We start from the raw sequence: 22088 nt of genomic DNA, 5'->3' as shown, positions 1-22088 counted from the left end.
ATAACACTTGGTGATAGTTGGTTTATGCTAAAATTTGGGACCTAGAGATAGAACAAAAGAAAAGCAGAAGAAAGAAGCTGAATTTGGGTCTTAGGAGGAGGATCAAGAGGTTTGAAGTGACCAAGATCAAGCTTAGGCCAAGGTTGTTCAGAGGTAAGAGTTTGTGCTCTGTTTTTGCTGTATTTAAGTTTGAATTTACAGAGATTGAGTGTGGAAATCTAAAGGGGATATGGCTAGTTTCACTTGGAAATTCAACTAGGATAATCAAGGGGAAAGAGGTTGGAGGCTGGAATTGAGAAGGGTTCAAGCCAGATTCTTTATTGAGGTAAGAGTTCTAACATGTTTATATTTTAGTTTCTGATGTGGTTTAAGATTTTAGAAGCAAGGTTCATATTTTTCAAGCTATGGTTTAAGTCCTAGAAGCCATGGTTTAGGTTTCTGAAATTTGAGCTCAAGAGTGGACTTTTGGGTGTAATTGTGTAATTGAGTTTGGTTATGATGTTTATAGGTTGTTAAAGGGTTCATTTGGGGTTTTGAATTGATTTTGGGGCTTAGGTACTTGTTTGGGATGATTTGGAGTGGTTTTGGCTCGGGAAAAACGCAAGAGAAAACCCAGAAATCTGGGTTCGCGAAGGAGCGCCGCGACCCTGTTCTTGGGCGCCGCGGCGCGAGGTTGCATCAGGATGGGGGAAAGCCGCTGGGCGCCACGGCCCTAGGCCATTTTTGACAGCCAAAAATTGTGTTTTTAGGGATTTTGCTCGGGGACTCGGGGGATGGCTCCAATGTTTTGTTTTAAGGAATTAGAGGTCTCGAGAGTACGGGATTGGTCCCGGGAAGTGGTTTTGGGATTGGTTAGTAATAAAAGTGTTTTATGTGTGTTGTGACTAGGATTTCGGAGAGGCTCGTGCTAGAGGACCGTGCTCGTGATCTTGGTGCATCTGAAAGCTCGGGATACGGGTAAGGAAACTGTAGCACCCGTAGAGCAGGGCTTGGGCCCATAGAATTGTTGCAGGGCGCAGCCCTAAACCGTATTATTGCTAGGATGTAGCTTAATATGAATGATTGTATGTCTGATTGTTATTCGATAATGCTAAATATGGTAAAAGCAGATTGAACAGCGAAGGGCCGGGAATGGCGAGGGGCCGAGAACGGCAGTGGAGCTAGGAATACCACTTAGCACATAGAGTGCTCGTGGTTAGGGTGAGACCCCAATGGATACATGGGATATCCTTACGGTATAGACCAAGATCCCAGGCTTTGGTAACGCTTCTGGGACGGCATGGCTGTGTATGTGTTAGATTTTATGGACTGTCTAACTAGATATGAGTTGTCTGCTATAGTGACTGTATATTATGCGTATGTTATATATTGTTTGAGTTTTCTTGTTGGGCTTCGGATCACGGGTACTCTGTGTTGCAGGTAAGGGCAAAGAGAAAGTCAACCAGCCATGAGTACGGAGAGCGTGGGGGCGGCGCGTACATGTTTGGCCTGCCCGACTGCTTTGGTTGGGAATATTTTTTGAGAAATGGCTGTACAAACCCTAGTTTTGATGATTATTTACTTATAAACTTGTTTTGAGTTGTAAATATTTTGTAAACTGCGTTATGAGATCCTGAATATTAAACTCTTGAACTTTTAATGAAATAGGGTACTTTTAAAGATTACAGCCTAGACTTCTATTTAATCACACTTTTGTTCTAAAAACCTTGTTTAACGAGTTGATTGCACATTTAAACTTCACTAGTAACGGCTCTAAGGTAGTAGGGCGTTACAATCCTTATGTCAACGACGATCCTGTTGTTGATACAACAGATCTTGGTGGGCCAGATATTAGGGTAGATTTGCCAACACAGAGTTCAGATGTTATGGTAGCTGAGGAGGGCATAATAGAAGATCGGCAAACACCTGGGACCAGCAGTAGTCATCCAGGTCCAAGTAGAACCGATGATAATTTTAGATGGAGTTCTCCATTGGACTTAGGTGAAGATCGTAGAACATGGAGTGCTCCCATGTTCACCAAAGAGGATATAGAGGCCTCACATCAACATCATTCCTCAACCAGCAAAGCTTCAGGAGAATTGCACCTTGGCAAGTTCTTTCAGAACAAGCTTGAATTGAAAACCAAAGCATCCATATTTGCGATGAAGAATATTTTTGAGTTTATGGTGAAGAAATCTGGGACTGATGTGTGGTACATTACGTGCAAGGATCCTGATTGTGGTTGGAGATTGAGGGGTAAGAAAAAAATGCGATCTGAAATGTTCGAGATTACTGTATACAACGAAGTACACACTTGCTCACAAGAAATTCGAGATAAGGACCACCGTCAAGCATCGCCGTGGGTTGTTAGGCACCTAATCAAGAGGAAATTTTCTACCGATGGTACTCGGTACATGGCAAACAACATAAGGGAGGACATGAAGCACCATTTTGGGGTCGAAATAAGCTATGAGAAGGCGTGGAGATGCAGAGAAAAGGCTCTTATGTATGTCAGAGGGACACCTGAGGAATCATACTCCAAGTTACTTGGATACCTGTGTCAGTTGGAGCATAAGAACCCAGGTACAATTACTGATTTTTTAATAGAAGATGGTCATTTCTTGTATTGCTTCTTTTCCCTCAGTGTTTCTAGGCGTGGTTTCCAGTACTGTCATCTTGTAATTTGTGTGGATGGCACATTCTTGAAGAATAAGTATGGTAGCCACATGCTCTGTGTTGTTGCGTTGGATGCAAACAACCAGTTGTTTCCAATTGCGTTAAGTGCATTGGTGGACAGTGAGAACCATAACTCTTGGACTTATTTCATGAGAAAATTGAAGGAAGCCATAGTGGATGTTGAGAACCTTGCTTTTGTATCGAACAGGCATAAAATCATTAATCATGCTTTGGAGCTTGTGTTCCTAGATGCCTATCACAGTGCATGTTACCATCACATCTGTATGAATGTGGTGGCAAAATTCAAAAGTGACCACGTGCAAGACATCACGGGGTGTGCAGCGTACGCATTTCGAAGAACGGAATTTCACAAGTTCTTTAACAAGATTAAGGTAATTGATCCGCCCATTACTCAATATCTAGAGGGAATTGGCTTTGAAAGGTGGAGTAGCACTTATTTTCCTGGTAACCGATACAATATCATGACGAGTAACTACGCAGAAAGCTCTAACAATAAAACCTAGGAGGCAAGGAGTTTTCCAGTCGCCACTTTTCTTGAATTCATAAGATTCACTCTTCAGTCTTGGTTTGTAGATAGACGTGAAAGAGCTGCAAAAGCAACAACTGTGTTATCACCTGTGATGGAAAAGGATTTGAAGCAAATAGGTGATAAAACAATTTTCCTGGATGTCCAAGTCCTTGGTCATCATGAATTTCTTGTGGTCGATGGTAATGGTGATGGTGAGGTGAACTTGGCCACAAAATCATGCTTTTGTTGCATGTTCCAAACCATTGGGATACCCCGTGTACATGCTTTTGCTGCAGCCAGAAAAAGAAGCATAAACATTTACTCATTGTGTTCCCCTTACTATAGAATCGAGGCATTGATGGACACTTATAAAGATACTATTTACCGTGTTGGGAACGAGGATGAATGGGTTATCCCTGATCACATCAGAGATACGGTTGTCGGCATCCCTGTTGAGAAAACCCCTGTAGGAAGGCCCAGGAAGCAGAAAGTGGGTAGGCGAAAGACAAATCGCTATGCTTCAGACGGGTAAAAGATCATCAAGCCACGTAAGTGTAGCAGATGTGGTGGTAGTGGGCACAATAGGAAGTCATGTAAGGCTAGGATTTAAAAATTTGTGTTATGTAATTATTCAATTGATTTTGCTGCATTTATTATATGGAGTACTTCTTCTAATACTTTTTTGGTTTTGATCTAAATATATGCATTTATTATTATTTAGCTATCGAGGCAGATTTGGTTTGACCCATTGAGTTTTGTCAAGACAGATACATTATGTGAATTTAGTAGTTTTATATTTAATAACTTTTTCAAAAAATATTGTTTGATAAAAAATAATATATAAAACTAACTATATGATATACTATACAAGAGGTGTATCAGGAAAATGTAAAGAGCATCACAGGGACAAATGCTGATAGAATAGGTCCACACACCACTTGGTCCTGAAATGCTGGATGTTCTCATCGATAACGGTATCGAGTGGTAGCCTGGCAACCAAATGCTCGATATGTTTGATGGCAAACATACCATAATCCCCACTGCATATAATCTATTTTGTGTCATTAGAAGATAAAAATAACTTTAATATTCAGATTTCAAAATACACTAATTAAATAGGGTAATACCTTGTCTTAGTCTGAGGACACTCCTCAGGAGGAATACGACAATATGAAAAAGGCTTTGTGTTCTGCTGTAGAGATGACTGGAGGTCCTCATGGTCATCAAACATGCTAGAACACCATAACAATGAAGGCAACAATAAGCACCAAGGCTTGATCACTTCCTCCAACAAAGTCGGACTAAGCACGCTATGGTTGGAATCATAAATGTTGATGCACCATGTTGGAATGGAGACTTCAATGGCAATCCAATGTGCGGCTTTCTCGACGTGCAAGGAAAAATATACTTCACTCATATTTTGCCATGATACGAGGAATTGATTATCACCGCCCTTCAACATTTTCAGCACATCGTCATCCCATGTATACTTAGTGCCAGATTCTCTGAAATGATTCCAACGACCTAGGCACACTTGGAGGAAGGTGGTGTTCATGATCGCAGCATCCTGCCAAAATGCAACATGATAAAAGTGGCATCAGCGGCGTAGCATGTGCAAAGCGGCATCAATATGCTGAAAAAACATGAAAATTCGTTAGTACCATCAATATATTTTAAGATTGAATTGAAAACATAAATTTAATTTACATACCGAATCCCAAAACCAAGTCTGGACTGTGTGCAACTGCAAGAACCATGCCACACTGTGCGTCCCAGTATGGACGTTCTGATCTCTCTTGTTGTCGATCTTCCCAATGATCCACTTATGGAAGCTCTTCTCCTGCTGCGGTCGCATTTCCTCAAAGGTTCTGCAACTAGCCCCTGTTTATCTTGTCTCATCCTCTTCGTTGGGTCGGTGAAGTCATCAAAACGCTTGGGTCTGCGTTTCTTCCTGACAACTTTAAGGCCAGCTGCCTCCTCAGGCTGTAGTACTCATACACTGGGACTGTCAGCATTACTGGCAACTACAGATGTCTGGGCCTGTGGAGTGGAAGGTTGATCACCGGGTTCGTAGTCCGCAAGCAAGATATCAGACTCTGTATCTGATTTTACATCGGTGGATCGACCTGAGACCACTGAAAGCAGCTGCACCAACTGAGTCATGATCGTAGTCTGATTCTGAAGTAAGGTTGCCTGGCCCTCCTCAACCCTCTTGAGCCTCTGCATCAATTGCTTATAATCAAGCTGGGCAACCTAACTAGAGGAAGGTGCACATGCTTGTGAAGTGCCCTCCTCAACCCTCGAGACATCCTCATAAAAAATGGAGGCTTCCTTTGCAACTTTTGCCAACTTCTCTGCCTCCTTCTCAGGTACTACTACTTCCTCCGCTGCAGTCCCAGTCTCCCCCACATTTGATTCCAACTCAGGGAATAACCTAGAATTAACTTCTGGGAGGCTATTGTAGTAGACTACCTCACTGGGACGTGGCTTCAGCATGGAAAATACCACTAACTGCATGGTTGAATAACATGTGTCAGAAAAACTTTAATAAAATAAATCGTTAATCAATTAATTTGTGACATTTAACAAGATAAAATGGAACTTACTCGACGGTTGGCAAATATAGGAACCAACTGAGCTGTCGAAATAATGATATCAGTCTTCGTATCCCAGCTAAGCATCCTCGGAATCTGGTTCCCACTGTTCTCGCCGAACTTACTCCCGAGAGCTGGCATGGCCTCAAAAGCCCAGTAAAGAAGTGCGGGTGCATAGCCATAGAAACTATACTTCGCCTCCTTCTGTTTTTTGCTTGAACTCTCTTTCTTCTTCCCCTCGTAGTGTTTCAATTGCTTCTTCATGTCCTTCTGAACTCCTCTGATAACCTTCTTAAATGACAACTTCCCCCATGGATACTTGAAAAAGTAATCAAGATCCTCAACCATCCTCGGAGAATCACCCCATATTTTCGTTGTCTTCTCTGGGGCATTCAGTACCCCCTCTATCAAATAGCACAAACTCAGCTTAAATGCATCTTCTGGGTTTGTCGAGGCCCTCAAAGCATCTTTCAATTGGCCGAAACTAACCTTCAAATCACCATTAAAGTATTCATGGATGATTCGATCACTTGAAAGATGCTCTCTCAACTCGTCTGGGGACGGGATGTTCCCAAAATTTAGCCCGGTGACTAGGGCAAACTCTGCAATCCCAAATTTGCAAAGAATGTTGCCCAAGTAGAAGTGGCCCTCTTCAGCCTTCTTGCTTTCCACTTTCCGCAACATAAGCTGATGCAGCAAAACCCCAGAAAAATTAAAAGACTTAGCCTTGAAGAATTGTCCCAACGAGCATGCCTGTGCCCGTTCAATTAGCCCATGCCTCTTAAAGTGCTCTATAAGAGTTTCCAAGTAAGCACTACCCCTATAAGTGACACGACCAGGAAAGTGCTTCTCCAATAGCACAATCAATTCAAGCATCTAAAAAAACAAAAAAAATGTTAAAAAATGTTAAAAATGTAAAACAATCTGGTAACTATCGAGTCCTATCGAGGTATTTACTATCGAGGCAGGTGCTAAAAATCTCAAAGCATGATATCATCTTGTTACTATCGAGTCCTATCGAGGCAGATGCTAAAATCAGCCATGTACCCTATATCATCGAGTTCTATCGAGGCCTATCGATTCCTATCGAGGCAAAGGCTACATTAGCCATATGGCCAATAGCATCGAGTCCTATCGAGGCAGGTGCTAAAATCAGCCATGTACCATATCATCGATTCCTATCGAGGCAAAGGCTAAATCAGCCATATGGCCAATAACACCGAGTCCTATCGAGGTATATGCTAAAAATTTCTATATGCCTAAAATATCATCGAGTCCCATCAAGGCCTATCGAGGCACAGTCAAATCTAGACCCTAACATATACTATCAAGTCCTATCGATTTCTATCGAGGTGCATAAAAAATCTCGAAAAAACTCAGATTTCTTCATTCCCCAGCCTCGATCTATCCTATGAACAAAAATCAACAAAAAAACCAAGCACATACACATATTGCAGATTAAAAAGGAAATCCCTCACATTCGCTTTCTTTGGGGTTGTTTCCTCAAAGTTTGGTCTGTTTGCTCGACGTTCTTCTCCTTCGTCTTCTCCGATCGTCAACTCCAACAATATCCAAGCCACAAATGCTTGTTCGTGGTCGTGGAAGACAGTGCTTCTCCAATTTGTTTGGGTTTTGACGGATTCAATTGGGTTTGAATGATTTTTTCCTTCGGGACTAAGGTATTTTGAGAGAGACCGAGAAAATACGGAGAGTGTGTGTGAAACAAATGTCAGGGGTATTTTGGGTAGTAAGATAATTAATAGGACCAAAATGAGATTCATATATTAATTGGATATTTTTTAAATACAAACCCCTACTATGCATTAAAAATCAAATTTACCATGTGTAATTAATTTTAAGGTAAAGGAAAGTGAAAATAAAACTAATGGGCATGATTTGATTGGAAGAATGGGAAACTTAAGATAGAAATATTGCAGAGGATCTCAATCCTCTTACTATAAAAGGGAGGCGGAGCGAAGGTGGAAGCCCGAATAAACGACAGAGAAGGAAGTTAGGAACCAAATTCAACGAGTCTTTAACGCTATAGCCACCATATTCATCTCCATTGCCACATTCAGCCATGGCGAAGGAAGAAGGAAGTCCTGTGGTCTCTGATCTTGTTGACTTCTTGAACGCTTCACCTACTGCTTTCCATGCCGTCGGTACTTTTCTTTCTCACTCCTTATTCCGTTTGTTTCCCGAGAACATAAGGATATCATAATTCCCGCCCTATAACCAGTTTTGTGAATCAGTAATGTTTTCTTATTGATTATACTTGTATTTAGCTGAAGTTTATTGGTCGAATATGTATTTGTATTGCGTTTGACTGAGCTGTGTGAATCGGATTCTCAGACGAGGCAAAGAAGCGTCTGAGAAGTGTAGGGTATGAGCAAGTTTCGGAGAAAGAAGATTGGAAACTGGAAGCAGGGAAGAAGTATTTCTTTACTAGGAATCACTCCACTATAGTAGCCTTCGCCATTGGTAAAAAGTACGAACTTCTTTTTGAGCTTTTTTTTTTCCATGTTTAAGCCGTGGTTGTTATACAATTTAAGAAGAAAATGGAGTAAAAAAATCATTATTATGCTGGAGTAAAAAAAGGATTTAGTCGTTGAGAAAGCAAATTTATGATACGATTATAATCTATAACTAGGTATGGAATGGATTACTTCGATGAACAATGTTTACATCTTCTATTCATAGTAATAATAATAACAATTGGTGGGATGTTCAAATTATCCTTGAAGTATTTTATATTGGTATCTTACATTTGGTTTTCTCTAAAGGAAAACAGAATGTGGGCAACTGAAAAGGGATATTGTAAAACAATTCGTATAGGCATTTGATATTTTCTTTGAAACTTTCGTTAAGATTTTTGAGTTTATGCCTAGGTACATTGCGGGGAACGGATTTTACATAATTGGGGCTCATACTGACAGTCCTTGTCTGAAACTTAAACCTGTTAGCAAGGTAATTCTCTTTTTTTCTTTTTTAAACCTTAGAGTTATCTATGTCAACTTGATGGAATATTTGCGCTAGAGGAAAAAAAAAACAAAACAAAAACCTTCTTTCCTTATTTTGTAATATTGTGATTTTTCCAGGTAACTAAAGGGGGGTATTTGGAAGTTGGTGTCCAAACATATGGAGGTGGCTTGTGGCACACATGGTTTGATCGAGACTTGACACTTGCGGGAAGAGTGATAGTAAGAGAAGAGGAAGGTGGAGTTGTTTCATATTCACATAAACTTCTAAGAATTGAGGAACCTATAATGCGGATCCCAACCCTTGCAATTCACTTAGACAGGTTCTCTTAAAATTTCACATTTGTTTATGAGATATTTTGTTGTCAAGTGATTTATGATCAAGATTGAAACTTTCGTTGTAATCTTGAACAAACCAATGCCATTTTTCTCCATCACCTTGAGCAGATAATCTCATAAAGAGTTTGTCCATGTGTTGTCTTGCGTCAGGGGTACTGATGGTTTTAAGGTGAATAATCAGACTCATCTTCTACCTGTCTTAGCAACATCAATTAAGGTACATTTAGACTTACACACGTTTATATGTGCTGTTTAATATGAATATCAGTCTTACATTTGAGTTTATATTTTCTAAAGGTCAAATAGTAGCACTTCTATCTTTACCATTGATTGATAACTATTTGCCAATAGCAAAACAATATGGAAATGTTTATCTTAGAACACAAAGCCACCCTGGAAGATTTGGAACTAACTTACAACAATAACGATGTTACAGTTTAATTATCATAACCCGTATATTTGAAAATGCGGTGCTTCATCTGGATTGGTCGAAAACATAATTTAGTTCCCCAGTGAAATTTTTATTGCAATTTGTTATTTCACTGTAAATTAGGATGGCTCAAACTTTTTTCACTCCATGGCTTACTTCAGCAGCTAACATCATTTTATCTATTTGCTTATGTTTGCAGGCAGAGCTCAATAAAGTTGTTGCTGGTAATGGTCCAGTTGAAAGTAATTCTCAGACTGATGGAAAGAAATCTAATGAGAAAACAACCTTGGAAGATGCAAAGCACCACTCACTTTTACTTCAGGTTAACATCTGAAAGCACAGTTCTCTCTTTTAATATATTTGATCTCTCTCTCTATGTATATATGTGTGTGGGTGTGGGTGGGGGGTAGTTAATCAGGGAAAGGTTTACAGAGAAAATTGAAGTTTTTTGTTTGGTTAGGTTACAAACTATATGAAAGAGGCAGTGAATAGTTATTTATTTTTTATTTGTATAATGTAATTATTGTGATGTTATTATTTTCCATTGTAGCTTCTTGCAAGCCAGCTTGGGTGTAAGCCCGATGATATTTGTGATTTTGAGTTGCAAGCCTGTGATACTCAACCAAGCTTAATAGCTGGTGCCACAAAGGAATTTATATTTTCAGGACGGCTTGATAATCTGTGCATGTCATTTTGTTCTCTTAAGGTAACAAGTTTGTAACTTTTATTTTAAATTTACTTCAAAATGCATGTAACAGGTTCACAGCTATGCTTCTATACGTCCTGAAGTTTCTTGGCTATACAATGTGCCTTTTTCTATAAATATATATATACAAATAATAATAATGCGCCCTTTGTCTGCCAAGTAAAATATTTTGGATTCATGCAGATGCAGTACATCTAGGTTCTAATTCTTGATGAGATCTGAATGGTCTGTGACATGACTTTGCTATAAACATGGTATTAATGTCATATTGATTTGTGATTTTATGGCTTACTGAGAAATTATCATTGGATGGTCTAAAACCATGCATGCAGTTGACTAACTGTAACCTGGAATGGAACTTGGACATATTGCATTTCTGCCTCCTACTTGAACGTCTTGACTGACATTCTTACTTTTCATTGTCTTTTCATATTGTAAATAGTATTAACTAATAATGCCTTTGTACTTCCAGGCATTAATAGATGCAACTTCTTATGATAGCAGCCTTGAGGACGAGGCTGGTGTTAGAATGGTGGCTTTGTTTGATCATGAGGAGGTGGGATCCGATTCAGCCCAAGGCGCAGGCTCTCCAGCCATGTTAACTGCCCTATCACGGATTACAAATTCCTTCACCTCAGATTTTAAGGTAACATCCACTTGATGTCATTTCATATTTCATCATTATTTTTCTAATATTTCATTTTAAAGTTATTAGCTATTGAGTGATGTTAAATTGGTGATGTTCTGGTATAATACGTTTGATGTCCATAAATAAGGCTTGCCATGATTAATTGTTGGTAATGTTTGATTAGAAGCCTGGCATAGCCATAATATCTTCGCACAGTAACTATGTTTTTCATCTAAAGTATTTCCTTTCTGTGCATTGGCGTTTTCCTTCCAGGTGGTCGAGAAGGCCATTCAAAAGAGTTTTCTCGTATCTGCTGACATGGCACATGCCCTGCACCCTAATTATATGGTATGTTTTTATCTCTTTTTTTCTTATTTACTTCAAGCTGAAATTTTGGACAATGTTTATATAAGGCTATCTTTATAGGAAAAACATGAAGACAACCATCAGCCCAAGTTGCACGGCGGGCTTGTAATAAAAAACAATGCCAATCAACGCTATGCAACCAATTCAGTCACTTCCTTTCTATTCAGGGAGATAGCATCCAAGCATAAAATTCCTACCCAGGTCAGCTTTATTTCTTTCTTGTGGGTGTGAAAAATTGCATGCTACAAGTTCTATTAACGTAAAACTTCACTTTCTAAATGCACTCTTGAGAGAACACTCGGGAATAAAAGGAAGTTGGGAAGAAAGTAATTGGAATTTTCAAGTTGAGACATGGGGTTGTGTGTGAGAACGGATCTATTAACATGTTTTTTGATTTTATATCACTTGAAACACAGGATTTCGTTGTCCGTAATGACATGGGTTGTGGTTCAACCATTGGTCCCATCCTTGCAAGTGGTGTTGGAATAAGGACAGTTGATGTTGGTGCTCCGCAACTTTCGATGCATAGCATCCGAGAAATGTGTGCTGTTGACGACGTGAGGCATTCTTATCAGCATTTCAAAGCTTATTTCCAAGAGTTCTCTCACATTGATTCGAAGATCACAGTGGACATGTAGGTCTGTTTGGATGTTTCAGAAGTATCTTATGGTGGTACTTGTGATGCCTTAACTTTAATAATTGGTGGAAAACATGTTTTACGTTGTTATGGACAGGAAATACAATGTTACCATGCAATAGAACATAACTATGATAAGGAATTTTCTGTTCTTATCTATGCTCATCGATCGTGATTTTCTTTGGAGTAACACTATAGATTTAAAAATGCTTAATTATTTGGAGAAATAGGAGTTGCCCTCATCAAAACCAAGTTTGGGCAAAGAACTGAAACTTATTTAAACAGTTGGGACCCAAAATCTAGAGATGCAGTTGAAGAACGAAAGAAATCAAAGAATATACAAGTCCAAGACGGTTATTTATTTCTCTTAAACTTTCAAAATGGCTTGTACGTTCTTCAATTTTGCTAATTGCCTAGCCCATTGTTGAACCAATCTCCTTCCCTTGAAAATATTTATCTTCTCCTAACTATAATCTTTAATTTCAACAAAGGCAAAGTCAAATGTGATAAATGGATAATAGGTTTAATTTTCAACTAAATTTTTTTTTTCAATTTAATTACTTTTTAAAAAATTAAAGACTAATATGTGGTTTTTATGTCTTATTATACTTCTTGAGTTATAAATAAAGCCTTATCAGTTCTTATTTTATTTTAGTATAACTTTATTAGAAACTTTGGTTGACATTATTATTTTTTTTTTTTTAAAAAGTCTTAATATTTGCACTTTAATTACTTTTAAACTTGGTTTTTTTAAATTATTAAAGACTAATAAATGAATTTTATCTCTCAATTTTCTTTAATGTATTTATAAATTTTTTATTATTATTAATTAATACTAACTTTCTATTAGTTTAAGCATTTACTTCATTATTATTATTATTATACATGAGAATGTATATGTTGGTAGCTTATTAATCTTTTTTTAGGTGGAGTGATGGCATTTTAAACAGAGGCTCAAGCTACATTGGAGGGACTTTTTTTGGGTTCAATATTGGTTTCTTGCGTTTTGGAAGTTTTTTTCTCTATATTTTAGCTTCTTTTTTTTTCTCATTGGTTACATGCTCTTTGGCTAGAAAATAAGCTTTTTGGATGGAAATGATTACTCCACTTTATTTTATTTTTATTACAAAGGGGATGGGAGGTGTGGAACCACTTAAGCTAAGATAAAGACCACATTGTATTTTCTCATTTCAATCTTACTGTGATTAAATAAAATAATAATTGTAATATAAGCTTGATTAAAAGATGGTACCTCTCTCTCTCCATAATAATAACATGGCACTATTATCTCATCTCATTTGCCAGAAGTTTTTTTACTTAGAATTGTCCCACATCGGCCAAACACAGCAAAATCAAGAATGTGATTATAAATAAACAACTGTGATTCTTATTACCAAACCAAGCAGTCGCGTGATAAGCACAAAGCGAATTATTCTTCCGCCTTTTACTAAAGAATACCGTGTGCGTTCCACTTATAGCGACATACTCCAATTTTTTAAGGGATTCTCTTTTCTAAGAAATCCCATAACTAAGTTTCAAGTTTAATTTTTTTTAATAAGAAATGTTTTCACTGTTATTTTCCAAATTTGCTGTACAGTTTTTTAAAACAAGTTTTCCTACTAAATATAAATATGTTTTGTATAAAATGTTTCTCTAACGTTCAATGATTCAATATTAGTTGTTCTTGTTAATAACTAGTACTTTTTTTATTGAAAAATGGAATTGCTATAATTAGCATGATATTAGAAGGATTCAATGTGCTTTTCTATATTTATGTTTATATATACACATCTGTTTGTGTCTGTCTAACTCCTTGTTTCAAAGAAATATTACCATTAACGAATTGAGAAGTTGATTGTTTAAGAAAATATTTTCTTTGTTAAAAGAATTAGAAGCAATTAAACAATTAGAGTTAAGAAGTGAGAAGAAGTTGTTTACAATGGTATCTTTGTCACTACTACGGATTAAAGCTTTGCATAGAGTTCTTTCTATTTGTACCATTATTTTTCTCATTGGAGATTGTCAAGGTTTGTTATCACATTTTCAACATTCTTAATTAGTTTTCTCTTTTACTATAGAGCACCAAAAAAATTATGAAAAAAACAAAATTGAACTTTGAAAGCTTGGAGCAAAAGCTCTCCCATATAATTTTCATATATAGAGATGTTGAACTAGGTGATCATCTATATTGCTTCACACAATTGATTTTCTTTTTCTTGTGTTATGTAGCTCTTGAAAATGAAGAAATGGGCATTAAGAAATCTGACTTTCCCAGTGATTTTGCATTTGGAGTTGCTACTTCTGCTGGGCAGGTATTTTAGACCATAATTATACTTAAGATGCAACAATTTTTAAGGGAATAACGAAAAATATAATCCAATTTTTTTTTTCTATGAAAATGATTAAGCAAAGTGTTATATACAATTTTTTTTTTAAAAAAAAAATGTGATTGTGATATGCAGATAGAAGGATCAGCAGATGAAGGTGGAAGAACACCAAGTGTTTGGGACACCTATGCTGCAACCCCAGGTTTCAACAACACAGCATTAACAATCCCAATTACCAATTCTAATTTTAAAATGATTTAGAGTCATAATTTTAAGTTCTCTTAAATGTACAGGTAACATTGAAGATGGAAGTAACGTTTCTGTAGCTATAGATTCATATAAAAGATACAAGGTTTGTACAGAAGTTGGAAAAGAAATCAGGCCAAGCTTTTTTTTTTTTTGGAATTTTAGTAGTATTAATATATATATATATATATATATATTTTTTACAGGAAGATATAAAGTACATTAAGGATCTTGGAACTAATTATTACCGGTTTTCCATCTCATGGAGTCGAATTTTGCCAAGTAAGTTGTTGTAACTAAAAATAAAAAATCATGAAATTCATATATAAAAAGTAATAACAATATTATTATATAGGCACGTGGTGTTGAGCATTATACACTACTAATACAAGTGAATCTAATAATATTAAATGGCAATAAATTATGCATTAAAAACTAATATAAATCAATTTCATAATATTAAATTATCATGTGGATTCCACATTTGTAATAGTATGAATGTGGTGTCGAAGGTGTACTTTAGCATCATCCGTAAAACAAAGACTTATTTTTTGAAACTTGAAATTTTTTAGAAGGTTCACTAAGAGGTGGAGTAAACAAAGAGGGTATTGATCACTACAACAGTCTGATTGATGAATTGATTAAAAATGGTAAGAAATTTATTTATTTGAATGGTGATTTTTTTTTTTTTTTTTTTTTTTTTTTTTGCGTAAAAGCCTAATTTAGGAACACTAACAAAATGGTTCCAAATGTAGGCATTACACCCTTTGTGACAATATTACACTTTGACACCCCACAAGCTCTAGAAGACAGATATGGAGGTTTCTTGAATGGTTCAATTGTGTAAGTTTGGGTCGTTATTGACATATTACATTTCTTTATTTACTTCCATTGATTCATGCTTAAATAAAGCTTTACATTTTGGTCTTTTAGGGATGATTTCAAGGACTACTGTGAACTTTTGTTCAAAACATATGGAGACAGAGTCAAAAATTGGATCACAATAAATGAACCATTTGTGGTTGCACTTGGATATGACTTGGGGAAAGGTCCTCCTGGTAGATGCTCATTGCCACCACCCATTGGTCCATGCAAGGCTGGTAACTCATCCACAGAACCTTACATTGTTGGCCATAACCTCATCATTGCTCATGCTAGAGCTGCTAAGCTCTATAAGCACAAGTATCAAGTAAGCTCAACTCAAATTCATTCATGGCTCATTAACAATATCAATATGTCTCTAATTAATCTCATCACTTCTTTCCCTTTTTGTAAAGGCTAAACAAGGTGGCCAAATTGGAATTACCCTTGTTGGAGAGTTTATAGAACCTTTAAATCCTGAATCGCCGGATGATAAAGCGGCCGCAGAAAGATACGTGGATTTCCTCCTTGGGTGGTAGGTCCATTAGTACTTATTTATTAAAACGTACAGTATTTAGTGAAAATAGATAAGTTTTTAATGTTATTTTGTAAAATAATTTTCTTTTCATAATTTTTTATAAAATGGTTTCCAGACAAGGTCTTGAAAATTTTAAACAAATTGTCTAATATGTCTAGAAAGCCACCTTGTATAAATTTATCACAATGAAGTTATTGTACAAAGTGACTATAAAAAAGAAAGAAGGAGGAGAAGAAAAAAGAACTATTTTATCAAACACCTCTTTTATTGAACTAATAATGATAATAATCTTTGGTGATATTGTAACTTGATTAGGTTTGTGGAACCATTGTTATTTGGAGATTATCCAATGACAATGAGAACGATAGTCCAAGAGAGATTGCCCACTTTCACTACAAAAGAGAAAAACTTGGTTAAGGGTTCTGTTGATTTTATTGGCTTGAACTACTATACATCAAGATATGGTACTAAAGCAAAACCCATGGTACCAACCCACTACCTAGGTGACTTTTTAGTAAAGGCTTCAGGTAACTAAATTGTAAACATAAATAAGTGAACACCTTTTTCAACATTGAGTTTTTTCTCTTCTTCTTAAAGATATGTTTATTAAGAGAAAATCATTGTTTCAAACTTGCAGTTGAGAAAGATGGAATACCAATTGGTCCAAAGGTATAAATTTGTGCTATTATTTTTTCATCAATTATAAATTCATGCATTTACTTACTTGCGTTATCATTTTATGTCCTTGCAGGCTACAGGGAATGACTATATATATAGTTACCCTCAAGGGCTGCAGAAACTATTGGAGTTTATGAAGCAAAAGTATCAAAATATCACTATTTACATTACAGAAAATGGTTAGATTAAATCTTTGATTAATTGCTCACTTTGTTTCCAATTGTATTTAAAATTAAAGTAAAATGGTAACTAAAACCCCTTTTTGTCTCAAGGAATTTCTGAGGCAACTGTTCCAGATCGCCATTTGGATGACTATGTCAATGATGATTATCGAATTATGTTCATTTTTCAACATTTGTACTATGTCAATAAAGCAATGAAGTAAGTTACAAAAGCATATGATAAAATGTTCTTAGACTTTTTCTTAAGGAGTGATTGGCAAAATGATTTTTTTAGTCACTATACACAATAGTTTTTTTTTATAATTCTTTACAATATAGTATTTTAGATACACTCGACACCTTATCTTATCTAGTTAAAAAATATATATCAAAAGAAGAGTGTTTTACAAAATGACATGTAAAGATGTCTATTTTTATTTATTATTCTTTTTTTAGCTTTACTACTTGTAAAATAATTTTCATTTGATAATTTTTTACAAAGTAATATTTTTGACAGGATATCAAAAGTGTCCGAAATACTATTTTACAAAAAACTATTATAATAAGATATATTATACGTGATAAAAATATCTATATTTTGGCAAACACCAATAAATATTGTAAATTAGTTCAGTGTTATGTTTCACATAGGAATGGAGTGAATGTGAAAGGCTACTTCTACTGGTCTTTATTTGATAGCTTTGAAGGGAGACAAGGCTATACCCAAAGATTTGGGTTGTATTTCATTGATTACAATGATGACTACAAATGCATTCCCAAGAAGTCTGCTAAATGGTTACATTGCTTCCTCAAAGACAATATAACCCAACTTACAACACTATCAGAGCAAACTTCCATGTGTGCTAGCAACGCCACCAAGGACAACAATGACTCCCCTAGTGGTGCCCTTACAACGGCTGCCGTCGCCATTCTCGGCACCCTCATTGGCTTCTTCGCCTTGTTCGTGCTCCCTACTTTCTGTGAGACGGAGGAAGATCTTAGGAGGAGCCAAATTCCATATCATCACTAGTAGGGAACATACCATAGGCCTAGTGTCTTTCTAGTTAGCAAGAGGCTTATTCAGTGAATGTACATTACAATTTTATTTTAAAAAAAATAAATTAAATGAAGGTATTGCTTTTGAAGCAAACTAATGAATTCAAGGTAAAAGCCAAGCATACTCAATATTCAAAGTTGGATAAGAAGATGGGTAATAAAAGTGTTTGTTTGTTGTGTTGATAAAGGAGTAGTTAGTTACCATCATGGTAGCAGTGAAAATATGCCCCCCACAAAAATTAATGCTACGTCTATTTTGGTAAAGTCATCATCAGAAGATAAAAACGGATGCACAAATGGTTATAAACTACTGACTAATCCTTAGCAATACTTGGCCAAATTTTTAGACTTCTCCCTAACATTATAATTGGCAAAAGGAAATTTTGAAAAAAAGGAGAGAGAGAGGAGCTAAAAGGAGAGGCAAAATCAATGGTTTGTCAAGTCCCTAACACTATGTTTGGCACGTGGAAATTTTAGAGAGCAAGACAGAAGGACAGACAAAATCTATTGTTTGGCATTCAATCTCTAAAAATAGAATAATAAAGAAACTGTATTAATATTACGAGGTAAAGGAATTTCTGACATCCAAAAAAAATTACATGTCAAGGTAATCCATGGCCTCTAAATCAAATTGAGACACGTACAATAAATCCGTAAAATTTGATTAAATTACTAATTTGCCTTATAAAACAATTAAACATATTTTAATATAAATAATTTAATAATTTTACATTTAAACATTGTACACATCATTCCTTCTTTCTTTCCAATACCAAACAATATAAAGAATAACCATAATCATCTTTAAAGAATATCTCCACCCACCATTCTATAACTCACTCAATCCATTGAACTCTTCTACTTTTAAATCAAACGGTGCCTAAATCACCCCCCACTCTGCTATGGGCTTCTCCCCAAGTTGCCCTTTCTTTGACATGTCTATTGTTTCTCAAATACAGTAGAAGTAACAGCAGCAATTGATTACATGTAAATGCAAAAAAGTACTGAACAACGAAAAACCAAAATAAATATGAGAAAATAGTAACTAACCAACAATTCGTTGAATTTTATTTTCAAATTAGTATTCATTTTTAACCCTCAAAAAGTTGACAACAGCAGCCGGAATTTGCAACTCCAAAATCAATTAAATAAGCCCAAAAAGTCAGCAATTCAATTGCATATAAGATATAAAACGGGCTATAATCTAAAGTTTTTGGGAAAGAATCCACAAAAGTTATAAAACTAAAAAAAAATAGTATAGACTCTCTGCTTCACGAACTCGAAGACAGTACTTTCTGAACTTCAGTTGTGACCTCCTTGGGGGGTTTCTCTGCAGGAAGATTAGCCACAAGTCCCTTCTGGGCGTAGTAGTCAATAACCTGAAATTTCAATTATCATAATGTCATCATAAAACTAAATAAAAAAGGGGAAAAAATTCAGCAGAGCAACAAACATCAAGTACACACAAAATAGAGAGGGGGAATTTGCTAAACAAACAACATGAAAATGTGAAATTTATTGTTAACATATCGAAATGAAATGGAATAAAACAAGCATATAACAACAATATATTGATCACAACTGCCTTAACTTATCTCTTCAACAAAGAAGATAAGACCAACAGCAAAGAACTTAGTTCTTACAAAGCCCATAAAAGAAACCAACGTAAAATAATATTTGTTTTTATGGCTTGTTATCAACATAGCACGGGACCCAACATCAAATAAAATACTAGAATTAAGATTATACATCATGTGCAATTGAAATTTTCTGTCATTCTGTTGATTTAGAATAAAGTAGAGCGAAGAAGTATGAGTAAAAAGCATACCGGTTCTGTTTGCTTGTGAAACGCCTCCAGCCTTGACTTCAGTACAGCTGCTGTATCGTCTTTACGTTGAATCAAAGGTTCTCCAGTGACCTTGTACAGCAACAGCAAGAGAAGCACAAGTATAAGATGGAGAATATTGATTTATAAGATGAACAATTTGTTTTTAGGAAGTAAAATTGATTATTACATATAGCATCATTTTCTGTTCAATTACCATATATCCTTACATATATGATATAAGACACTTTTATGCACCCAAAAAACAAACATAGAACTAGCCACAAAAGGAAGAGAAAAATAGGCTGCTTACATCATCAACGCCAAAGGCCTTGGGCGGTGCAAACTTAGTGTGATAGGTCCGACCACTGGAGGGGTGTATCCACCGACCAGTGATCCTCTCCTCCAAAATCGCATCATCAATTGCAAAGTTAAGAACCTTATCCACTTTGGAGCCCTGCTTTTCCAGCATCTCATCGAGCTGAATACAAAAAGAAACCAATGCATAGTCAGAAGCACATAAACTTACAAAATCATACAACATTCATACAAAACAATGTAGAACCTTCTGCGCTTGGACTACAGTCCTAGGAAATCCATCCAAAATGAAACCTTTCTGGCACGAAGGCTTCTTCATTGCATCATCGATGATGCCAACAACCAAGTCATCAGAAACAAGCTCTCCCTGAAGCACAGTTTAGCAATATTTCTATTATTAAAATAAAGTACAGAGAAACAAAAAGACAATCAAACTATAAATATAAAGCAAGCAAAACAGCATATATATTTATGTACCTTATCCATGGCCTCTTTAGCCTTCACCCCAAGAGGAGTCTTTGCAGCCACTGCGGCTCTCAACATATCACCAGTAGCCAAGTGACATAAACAGTACTCGTCCTTAATAATTGGTGATTGAGTACCTTTTCCCGATCCAGGTGGACCTGCAACGCACATTTTTTCACCATCAAGCATAGCAAACCAGTATGAACCATTTTGCTAAAGAAAAAAAAACCTACTTCAATTCTTTGGACCTGGCAAAGACATCTGTTACCAGCATTCAACCTTACAAATTCCATGCATGAACGTTAAAAAGATCAAACACCCAATTGAAAATCATTGTCCAAACCTTTTCTGCTTTTCCCTTACCCTCTGTTTAAAACCCAGATTTTGAGGCAAATATTGACAAATCTGAGGAATTCATTTTCTTTTGGGGAAAAAAAAGTGTAGAGACATTATAAGAAAAGCATTAGTGTAAGCTTGGAGGACTTAGAATTATCACAAGAATTTTGGAAAATAATGATTTCTTCGTCTTTTTCACTTGCATTTTCCCTCCCTCATATTTTCTTCAGCTAAATACATGATCCAAACACATCCTTTTGAATTTCCATGTTCTCTAGTACTAAATTTTTCTGAGTTCTCGCAAAATTTCGTAAATGCAACTAAAACAGAAAAAACTAAGTCAAAACAAAAAAACTATCACACCAAAGAAAAAGCATTAAAAACCAAAAAAAAATCGAACTTAAAACCTCTAACACAGCGAATTTTCGGATCTGAATGCATTATAAACTCCAAAAACAAAACATGAACCCTTAAAGAGAAGTAACAGAAGATAAACATAAAAGGGGCATTTTGTTACCGATAAGAATGAGGCGCTTGTCGGGTTTGGTAGAGCACTTCATACGTCGAAGTAGCTCGGTCATGAGATCGACTGAAGGGACGTCTTCCAAGCCTTGTGCCGCCATATCTGGTCTGCCTCTGGTAAAGAGTTAGGGTTTATTATGGGTATGGCAGAAGGAGAGAAAGGTAAGGTTCTTTACTTTGTTCGGAGGCTCCAATGCTTCAAACCAATTAACCAAAGCAGCGGCATTTACCAGATTTCATTAAATTGACGATTTTACCCTCATTTGCTGTCGTAACTCAAGGGTATTTAGGTACGAATAATTTTTTTTATATTAATATTATTTTTGGGAGAGGGGGTTGGGTTACTCATCCGCTCATAACGCTCTACTACTTTTGAATCGTTACACTGTGTATTTTAAATAATGTTAAACTCGTTAAATAAGTAATTTGGTCATAACTGTATAACTAAACGGGATTAACGATTTAGGGTTAAAATTTTGGTCAAAGATACAAAAATTTCACTAAATTATTTACCGTATACATAGGATCCTAAAATATATTTAAAAAGTTAATTACAATAAAAGAGTTACAACTTGCCGATCTAAGCGGCAAAATAAGGTTTGACCATAGTTCCTCTTTAAACCCTCGGTCGTGGCAGTCGAACAGCCGCATATGTACACATTGTCACCTAAGCTCTTCAACTCAAGCACGGTCCAACTCTCTTTTCTCTTTACCTACACCATGGAGCTGGCCCAGCGTACCTGGCGCTTTAGTTTTCCCCGACCAATCAATCGGTCAAGCGTATGATGCGCTCCTAGTTAGACTAAACCATATCGACCAGCGCTCAGTGCGCTATTGTCGTCATTGACTGATAAGTCAATGCTTTTCGACTAGCACTCAGCATGTTAATGTCG

At 36.2% G+C, this 22088-nt stretch overlaps 4 protein-coding genes and 1 non-coding gene across 7 annotated transcripts; 3 read left to right on the top strand and 2 right to left on the bottom strand.

Annotated features, from left to right (window-relative positions):
- Window positions 1-4082: 4082 nt before the first annotated feature.
- Window positions 4083-4718, bottom strand: LOC133831957 (uncharacterized). Its single transcript, XM_062262358.1, has 2 exons — window positions 4312-4718; window positions 4083-4224 (listed from the first exon to the last, which is right to left on the bottom strand). Exons 1-2 carry the CDS (start codon window positions 4644-4646, stop codon window positions 4083-4085), a joined length of 477 nt encoding a protein of 158 aa, XP_062118342.1. The 5' UTR covers window positions 4647-4718.
- Window positions 4719-7758: 3040 nt separating this feature from the next.
- Window positions 7759-12052, top strand: LOC133830110 (probable aspartyl aminopeptidase). The gene is made up of 11 exons (XM_062260026.1): window positions 7759-7940; window positions 8131-8266; window positions 8667-8745; window positions 8877-9079; window positions 9246-9312; window positions 9725-9847; window positions 10076-10231; window positions 10704-10877; window positions 11133-11207; window positions 11286-11426; window positions 11642-12052. Exons 1-11 carry the CDS (start codon window positions 7859-7861, stop codon window positions 11861-11863), a joined length of 1458 nt encoding a protein of 485 aa, XP_062116010.1. The 5' UTR covers window positions 7759-7858; the 3' UTR covers window positions 11864-12052.
- A 141-nt stretch (window positions 12053-12193) lies between these two features.
- On the top strand, window positions 12194-17827 carry LOC133830109 (beta-glucosidase 24-like). 3 transcript variants are annotated; one of them, XM_062260023.1, is made up of 14 exons: window positions 12194-13889; window positions 14092-14174; window positions 14325-14391; window positions 14483-14541; window positions 14642-14717; window positions 15008-15085; window positions 15191-15278; window positions 15369-15624; window positions 15713-15831; window positions 16150-16361; window positions 16472-16503; window positions 16586-16691; window positions 16785-16893; window positions 17325-17827. In XM_062260023.1, the coding sequence occupies exons 1-14, from the start codon at window positions 13802-13804 to the stop codon at window positions 17701-17703; spliced, it is 1752 nt and encodes a 583-aa protein (XP_062116007.1). In that variant the 5' UTR covers window positions 12194-13801; the 3' UTR covers window positions 17704-17827. The 3 variants fall into 3 exon arrangements, with proteins under 3 accessions (XP_062116007.1, XP_062116006.1, XP_062116008.1); XM_062260022.1 differs by having other exon boundaries at window positions 13773-14174; XM_062260024.1 differs by having other exon boundaries at window positions 13773-14174; window positions 17308-17448.
- Window positions 13267-13383, top strand: LOC133833340 (U5 spliceosomal RNA). Its single transcript, XR_009892722.1, has one exon. It is a non-coding gene; the product is annotated as a U5 spliceosomal RNA (small nuclear RNA).
- A 944-nt stretch (window positions 17828-18771) lies between the features above and the next one.
- LOC133830108 (adenylate kinase 4) lies at window positions 18772-21406 on the bottom strand. Its single transcript, XM_062260021.1, has 6 exons — window positions 21191-21406; window positions 20350-20495; window positions 20120-20239; window positions 19868-20035; window positions 19558-19647; window positions 18772-19108 (listed from the first exon to the last, which is right to left on the bottom strand). Exons 1-6 carry the CDS (start codon window positions 21294-21296, stop codon window positions 19001-19003), a joined length of 738 nt encoding a protein of 245 aa, XP_062116005.1. The 5' UTR covers window positions 21297-21406; the 3' UTR covers window positions 18772-19000.
- Between the last annotated feature and the right edge of the window lie 682 nt (window positions 21407-22088).

The sequence above is a fragment of the Humulus lupulus genome, chromosome 4 (genome assembly GCF_963169125.1).
Source record: "Humulus lupulus chromosome 4, drHumLupu1.1, whole genome shotgun sequence".
Lineage (NCBI taxonomy): Eukaryota > Viridiplantae > Streptophyta > Magnoliopsida > Rosales > Cannabaceae > Humulus > Humulus lupulus.
This window is presented reverse-complemented; position numbering and strand designations above follow the sequence as displayed.

Excerpts from the sequence above, each read along its gene's own strand:
- LOC133831957 (XM_062262358.1), bottom strand. The coding sequence starts at position 4,646 with ATGTTGAAGGGCGGTGATAATCAATTCCTCGTATCATGGCAAAATATG. Across the intron at positions 4,225-4,311 it reads TGTCCTCAGACTAAGACAAG|TGGGGATTATGGTATGTTTG; the intron begins GTATTACCCTAT and ends GATTATATGCAG.
- LOC133830110 (XM_062260026.1), top strand. The coding sequence starts at position 7,859 with ATGGCGAAGGAAGAAGGAAGTCCTGTGGTCTCTGATCTTGTTGACTTC. Across the intron at positions 7,941-8,130 it reads TACTGCTTTCCATGCCGTCG|ACGAGGCAAAGAAGCGTCTG; the intron begins GTACTTTTCTTT and ends TCGGATTCTCAG. Across the intron at positions 10,878-11,132 it reads CCTTCACCTCAGATTTTAAG|GTGGTCGAGAAGGCCATTCA; the intron begins GTAACATCCACT and ends TTTTCCTTCCAG.
- LOC133830109 (XM_062260022.1), top strand. The coding sequence starts at position 13,956 with ATGAAAAAAACAAAATTGAACTTTGAAAGCTTGGAGCAAAAGCTCTCC. Across the intron at positions 14,542-14,641 it reads ATTCATATAAAAGATACAAG|GAAGATATAAAGTACATTAA; the intron begins GTTTGTACAGAA and ends TATTTTTTACAG. Across the intron at positions 15,832-16,149 it reads GTGGATTTCCTCCTTGGGTG|GTTTGTGGAACCATTGTTAT; the intron begins GTAGGTCCATTA and ends TAACTTGATTAG.
- LOC133830108 (XM_062260021.1), bottom strand. The coding sequence starts at position 21,296 with ATGGCGGCACAAGGCTTGGAAGACGTCCCTTCAGTCGATCTCATGACC. Across the intron at positions 20,496-21,190 it reads CAAGCGCCTCATTCTTATCG|GTCCACCTGGATCGGGAAAA; the intron begins GTAACAAAATGC and ends TGTGCGTTGCAG. Across the intron at positions 19,648-19,867 it reads AGGCCTTTGGCGTTGATGAT|GTCACTGGAGAACCTTTGAT; the intron begins GTAAGCAGCCTA and ends TTGCTGTACAAG.